This window comes from Aedes albopictus, chromosome 3, assembly GCF_035046485.1.
Source record: "Aedes albopictus strain Foshan chromosome 3, AalbF5, whole genome shotgun sequence".
Taxonomy (NCBI): domain Eukaryota; kingdom Metazoa; phylum Arthropoda; class Insecta; order Diptera; family Culicidae; genus Aedes; species Aedes albopictus.
This window is the reverse complement of record NC_085138.1, coordinates 367,804,655-367,812,269: the sequence shown is the minus strand read 5'-3', so window position 1 is coordinate 367,812,269 and position 7,615 is coordinate 367,804,655. Positions and strand designations below refer to the sequence as shown.

The following is a 7,615-nucleotide window of genomic DNA, read 5'->3' as shown; positions in this document are numbered from 1 at the left end:
TATCCGTCCAACGATAATTCCTTTGAAAAGTCCTTCCAAGAAATCCAGTAAATTGATTTTTTGTTCGAAGCTTCTCAGCAATTTATCTAGAGAATCATTTAATGATTCCCTCCGGAATTCCTTCCTGTATCGATAATCATTTAATGGGTGGTACAGAACCATTTTAAATATTTGGACAAATGCATTCGTTCGCCTTGCATCATTTGGAATGCGATAATAAACACAAATATTTACAAACAATTAAATATTCATCGTTTAGTAAATGAAGTAGTCAGGTATAAAAGGGTCCGTTGCATCGTACCACCCATTATTCCAGTACATTCAACAACTCAGCAATGAAACTCCTAGTCCTATCGGCTCTGGTCCTGGTGGCCACCATCCACGCCACGTCCGGCTTTCGCATCTTCAATCCCTGGTGGCCTCATCAACCCAGTTGGCATCCACCATGCCGTAACGTAACGGACGACGGTTCGCAACAATCGGGAGACAATGCACCCTGGTGGTGGCGATTCATCCCACAACCTCCACCCTGTCGGCAGCCGTCCTCGAATTCTTCCGATAGTGCCGATGGACCGGGTCATTGGGACTCCCATCAGGGTAACAACTCGTGGAGCGATTCTTGGAACAGCAACTCATCGTCATCCAGCGATGGAAATCGTACGGATACCTACTGAAATAATGATGTGTAGTTTTCAGATGCAATTTTACTGAGACAACGTTGTCCAGTACCATTCGATATGAAATAAACGTTTAGCATAGTTAACATTATTTGTATAATTTGGGAATTATTTAAAATTATGGAAAGTATTCCGAAACCAGTAGACAGATCAAACATATTTAATTTTGGTTCAGGTTTAGATCTATGGAGTTCTGAGTGACTAAACTGTTCTTGTAAAATTTCGAGGCTTAATATTAGAAACGAAGTGAAATTCAACTTGAAAGCCATCGGATCATAAAAAAGCGATCCTAAGAATCCTCATTGCATAAAAAAATCTTCGCCATCAAAGCATTGTTGCCATCGTTCAACACACTCTCCCTTTGCCCTTTTTAAGCATGGAGTACAGCAGCAGCACTTATCCAACGCTGGCTGCGTTGGATCACCACGCGTCCGCGCGCGCCATGAAATTGATATTGATTTTTCCATAAATATTTCAAAATGAGATTTATATTTATATTTATTTTCAGAAGCCGCGTCCTTCCATCCTGATGGTACTACGGACGCGCTGTGCTTCAACAACGCATCCTTCCCATACATAAATACGAAACGGTTCAACGCGGTGGCGTTCGTTCAAGAGAGGCCCAACATGACTTCAAGTGTCGTAATGCTGTGAACATATGCGCGACACGTAATTATCCTCATTTCCTCGGTACGGCGGCGTGTCGACCCCTGTCTCTTCAGATTTGCCCCTTCTAGGAAAGCGTGGGTGTGATTCTTTTTCATTATACACATTATTTTTCCCCGCTCTGTTTACGGCCTTCCGCTTGGTCGACCAACCAACAACGCGACGCAGGAAAGAGGGGCCAAGGATGGGTTGGTTTGTCGAAGAGGTCTATCTACGAGACCTTTGCAGGCTTAACCCCCCCCCCCCATCTCATTGGATCTGAAGAATTCTCGTCGGTGTAGGGTCGGTTGAGGTGGAGAGACAGAAGGAGGGCATCTCATAATACGTGTGATCACGTGCAACCGGGTGGAATCCAACATGGGACGTGGGCACGGTTTTTGTTCCGATTATATTGTCCTGGAGGACCGATATAACCGATGCAGTGAAGGTGCAGCACTTATGCTAGAATATGCTGAAAGCGTTTGGGTTCGATACTAAATCATAGTCACTACAATTTCTATGCACTTAATACGTACTAGAAGTAAGTCACAGTGTTTTCTGTGCAACTAAAACCTTCGCAGCCTTAACTCTTCTGTGACGTGTGTATTGCTTGAGCAAAAGGTGAAACCCATGAGGAGTTTCTAGAGGAATCCCTGGATAAAATCTCGAGGGGCTCATGGGGAAACTTCTGGAAAAATCCCAAGAAGACTGCCATAAATAATCACATTAGGAATTCCTGAAGCAATCCCAATAGAAATATTTTTTTTTCCAAAATGGCCTAACCCCATTAACCCATTTTGAATCCGGTCTCTTCTGTGAAATGTTTGTTACTTGAGTGGCCATCTTTCAAGAACTCCAGTTGGGATTCCTCAAATAGTTCCTGTTTCGAAACTTCCAGCAATGTCTCCAAGGACTCCTCAAAAAAGTTTTCTAGACATTCCTCTAGAGATTTCACCTGGGATTCCTTTCGAAGCTCTTAGTGAGATTATTCAGGGCAATCTTTGTGGGACTTTTCCATAAGTTTCTTAAGAGATTCCTCGAGGAATTCCTCCAAGTTTTTTGTCATGGATTCCTTCAGAAATTGCTCATGGGATTCCTCAAACAACTCCTGCTGTGGTTCTTCCAACAATTTCCTATAGAACTCCTTCAAATTTTAACTGTGGGAACTCCAGGAATTCTTCTTAGAATTCGTCAAGAGATATCGTCTGCCATTCTGGCTGGGATGTTTCCAGAAAATTCCTCGTGTATTCCTCCAGAGATTTCTCTAAGGACTAATCCAAGAACTCCTCGAGAGATTCTTTTCTGGATTCCTTATGGGTTTTCTCCAGGAACTGGTTTTTTTCCATAAATTAATCTAGAATTTTCCCCTGTGGTTCTTCTAGCCATTCTTCCTAGAAATTCTCCAGAAACTCTAACTGTTGTACCACCATGAATTCTTCTAGGGATTTCTCCTGGCATTCTTGCTAAAAATTTTCCAGGCGATCTTCCTGGGATTCCTATACAAATTTATCCTGTAATTCTATAAGAAATCTGAAGAAATCAACGGAGGGGTGATTCTTCCAGAGATGTCTCTAGGTATTCCTTCTGGGATCCCTCCAAGTATGACTTCACGGAACGTCTCTTAGGATTCCTCCAGAGGTTCCTGATAAGGTTTATTTAGAAATTTGGAGATTATTCCAATTCTTCCTCCAGGAGCTCCATCTGAATGAATTCCAACAGAAAACTCTATAGGAATTCCTAGAAGAATCCAATGAGATATCATATCAGGAATTTCTAAATGAATTCTTGGAAGAATTTCTTGAGGAATCTCTGCAAGAATTTCTAGATGAATCCCATCCCATCCCGAAACCTGGGCGCATTCAAAGACAAGTTCCATAACAAGTACCTGGAGGAATTCAGAAACTCCGGGAAGAATCGATAAAGATATTCCTCGAGGGATCCATTGAGGAGTACCAGAAGGAATCACAGTAGACAATATTTTGAATAACGCAAAAACAGCTCAGAATGATGTGTTTCGAAAATTCATGGAAATTGAATGACATTTGAAATCAATTGTCACTTAATGGTGTTTTGCTAATCTTCGAAAAATAAATCCAGAACTGCTATCCAAGTAATAATTTGATGAACAATTAGTCTTCAAGAGGTTTTGAGAACCCTCATAAAACCTGATAACTCTTATTTTGATTTTATGATACACAAGTAACACAGAAAGCATCTTTTCAAATATTATTTGAAAACGATGTATTATAAGAGTATTAGTAATGCATATGAAAACATCTTCAGTTGAAAATAAGTTTGCATTTAGGGGCTGTCCATAAACCACGTGGTCATTTTTTTGGGACTTTCCAACCCCCCCCCCCCCCCCCCCCGTGTGGTCATTCAATTTTATTTGTCCATCCAAAATGGTCATTTGCCGAACCCCCCCCCCCCCTCCTCATGACCACGTGGTTTATGGACAGCCCCGTAGTATAGTGGTTACATTCTGCTACCAAAACCTTATCAGTTTATTTTAAGTTATCATAACGTTCAGAATACGTTGATTCCCAAAGTTCATAGGCTCATTGTATCTCATTCTAACAAGATATTGTATGGAACATGGGCTCAACCTAATAAATACTAACAAGTTTCGAAAACTGACTTGTTTTGATTTTTCACCAAAACTGTTTGTTTTGTTTTTGCGATCTACACTTTGTGTTCGTGTATACTGTATTAATGTTAAAAATAAGTCCCTCAAACTAAAACAAATCAACAATCATCTGCTTCCTGCAGCATTTACAGCTAGATGATTATTACACGTCCATGATGATATTTCAACGTTAATCTATAGCATTGAACAAACATGTTACTGTGTTGCTTCTGGAACGTAATTTGAACATTTTGGAGACAGTCATTCTTCAGCAGAAGAATGATTATTAACATTGGATGGAATTACAGTGCCTGTTAAAATATTCTACGTCAACTAAGAGACGTAGATCAATAAAATTATAAAATCGTTAAGATCAAAATAATCAAATTCATACATTCCCAACATGTTATAATCTTCACGCTTATAACCTGCATCAAAGGCTTTCCAAAATTATCCAAACAATATTATTTCAACTTTTTAGACGACACTGTATCACATAGCCAAGCCACCACATTGCATTCTTGTAAACCTTATAGAAGGAAGATACTGAAAAGTAAGAAATGAACGGAATATTTTTCTCAATATTCGTTGAACTGAGAGCGGATGAGTTTATGTAGAATAAAAATCCATATTTCATCAAAAATTTCGCTCCGTGATTTATTGTACCTGTCAATCTCTTTTTTTTTAATGTTGGCTGATTGTTGGAAATGTATGAAGAACTAACCAAGGCTGGTGTACAAGTACTTTACAACAGAAAGCTTGTGACGGTGAAGTGATCGGGACGGCCTATTGGAGGAAATGTGTACGTGCTGGAATCATCCGTGAACGGGCAAGTACGACCTTGGCTGAAGTTGACTGTGCTACACTCTGGCATGGCACCGTCCGTCTTGGCCTAAGGGACATTGGAATGGCAACTTTAGTGCGGAAACTCGGCCCGTGCAGCTTCAAACAGGGTAAGATCCAGTTCTGCCACTTCTATGATGTGTGCGTCCTGGACAAGCAAATTGCCGGGAGCCGGAACGAGGGATAGGGTAGCTAGGGACAGCTCGACCATTGGTATGTATCCATTCAAACGTGTTTAATTTCAGCGGAAGAAGGTAATTCATTTTTGTTGACTTATTTAAAACCGGTTTTTGCCTATTTCATCCCATCCATTTTTTGTTGTGTTACTTGGGTAGAGATAACAATTGAGTTTCATCTTATTTAACTTTCCATTATCTTTGTATTATAATATATTACAATTTTCATGTTTATATGACGGGGTTTACACACACACGGGGGGGTAGCCTAAGGGAGTTAAATGAACTGATGCCCGGACTTAAGTTCGTGGAATTGCCAGACTTTTGTCATGAGATAGCAACTTTATGTTGACTACCGAAGGAATTCAGGAATTTTAACTCACCCTGCTACAACAAACCATCAGGTAGATCATTCCCTCTCGGAGTGATTCTGCAGCCATAGGTAATCCTTGCGATGATGGTGGGTACACTTCAATCATCATCATCATCATCAATAAAAATCTATATTTCACCAAAAATCATGGATCGCGTTGGAGTTACTTACTCCTGAGTAATGAAATCGTATATCAATCATACAATTTATCCTAAGCATGTACATCATTTTATAAAAAAAATAAGGACGACGATTGGAAACTTGGAATATGGAATGGCAAGTCACTAGGTTTCGCAGGATGTGCCAGGATAATTTACGACGAATTACATCCCTGCAATTTCGACATCGTGGCGTTGCAGGAACTTTGTTGGACTGGACAGAAAGTGTGGAAAAGCGGGCATCGAGCGGCTACCTTCTACCGAAGCTGTGGCACCAACAATGAACTGGGAACAAGATTGATAGTGTTGGGCAGGATGCGACGACGTGCGATCGGGTGGCAGCCGATCAACGCAAGGATGTGCATGTTGAGAGTTAAGGGCCGTTTCTTCAACTACAGCATCATCAACGTCCACTGCCCACACGAAGGGAGACCTGATGACGAGAAAGAAGCGTTCTACACGCAGTTAGAGCAAACATACGGTGGTTGCTCGCCGCGTGACGTGAAAATCGTTGTCGGCGACATGAACGCGCAGGTAGGAAGGGAGGAAATGTACAGACCGGTAATCGGGCGAAACAGCCTGCAAGCCGTATCGAATGATAACGGCCAGCGATGCGTAAACTTTGCAGCCTTCCGTGGTATGGTAGTCCGAAGCACCTTCTTCCCCCGCAAAGATATCCACAAAGCCACCTGGAGATCAACCGACCATCAAACAGAAAACCAAATCGACCACGTTCTAATCGACGGTAAATTCTTCTCAGATATAACCAACGTCCGCACATACCGCAGTGCGAATATAGATTTGGATCACTACTTAGTCGCTGTATGCATGCGCTCAGAACTTTCGCCAGTTATCACCACGTGTCGAAGTCGAACGCCGCGGCTCAACATCGAGCAGCTGCGTAACGTAGAAGTGGCTCAAGACTACGCGCAGCAGTTAGCAGTGGCCCTACCAACGGAAGAGCAGCTTGGCGCAGCTACACTTGAAGATGGCTGGAGGGACATCCGATCCGCCATAGGTAGTACCTCGGCTACAGCATTGGGCTTCGCGACTCCGAATCACTGAAACGACTGGTACGACGGCGAATGTGAACAGTTGAAAAACGAGAAGAATGCAGCATGGGCGAGAATGCTGCAACACCGTACGAGAGCGAATGAGGCACGTTACAAACAGGCGCGGAACAGGCAGAACTCAGTCTTCCGGATGAAGAAGCGCCAGCAGGAAGAACGAGATCGCGAAGCGATGGAAGAGCTGTACCGCGCTAAGGACACACGAAAGTTCTACGAGACGCTGAACCGCTCGCGCAGAGGCTTTGTGCCACAATCCGACATGTGCCGAGATAATCACGGGAATATTCTCACGAGCGAGCGTGAGGTGGTCGACAGGTGGCGTCAGCATTACGATGAGCACCTCAATGCCGACGGCGCAAGTACCGAAGGTGGCGTGGTAACAGATCTAAAAGTATGTGCACAGGACGAAAGACTTCCGGCCCCTGACCTCCAAGAGATTGAGGAGGAGGTTGGCCGGTTGAAAAACAACAAAGCCGCTGGAGCAGATCAACTACCAAGCGAGCTTCTAAAATACGATGTAGAAGCACTGGTGAGAGCACTACACTGGGTCATTACCAAGATTTGGGAGGAGGAAGTATTACCGGAGGAATGGATGGAATGTATCGTGTGTTCCATCTACAAAAAGGGCGACAAGTTGGATTGCGGGAACTACCGCGCGATCACACTACTGAGCGCTGCCTACAAGATACTCTCTCAAATTTTATGCCGCCGTCTAACACCGATTGCAAGAGAGTTCGTGGGGCAATATCAGGCTGGATTTATGGGCCAGCGCGCTACAACGGCCTAGGTGTTCGCTATCCGCCAGGTGCTGCAGAAATGCCGCGAATACAACGTGCCCACACATCACTTGTTCATCGATTTCAAATCGGCGTATGATACAATCGATGGAGAACATCTATGGCAAATTATGCACGAATACGGATTCCCGAATAAACTGATACGATTGATCAAGGCGACGATGGATCGAGTCATGTGCGTACGGAAGGTGTTGCGTACCATCTACGGCGGAGTGCAGATGGAAGACGGGACTTGGAGAAGGCGAATGAA

General features: G+C 43.2%; 1 protein-coding gene across 1 annotated transcript; it reads left to right on the top strand.

The window, feature by feature from the left end:
* Positions 1-303: 303 nt before the first annotated feature.
* On the top strand, positions 304-763 carry LOC109397129 (uncharacterized). Its single transcript, XM_019669467.3, has one exon. It carries the CDS (start codon positions 336-338, stop codon positions 672-674), a length of 339 nt encoding a protein of 112 aa, XP_019525012.3. The 5' UTR covers positions 304-335; the 3' UTR covers positions 675-763.
* Positions 764-7,615: the final 6,852 nt, after the last annotated feature.

What these genes read in the sequence shown, in the direction of transcription:
- LOC109397129 (XM_019669467.3), top strand. Translation starts at nt 336, where the DNA reads ATGAAACTCCTAGTCCTATCGGCTCTGGTCCTGGTGGCCACCATCCAC.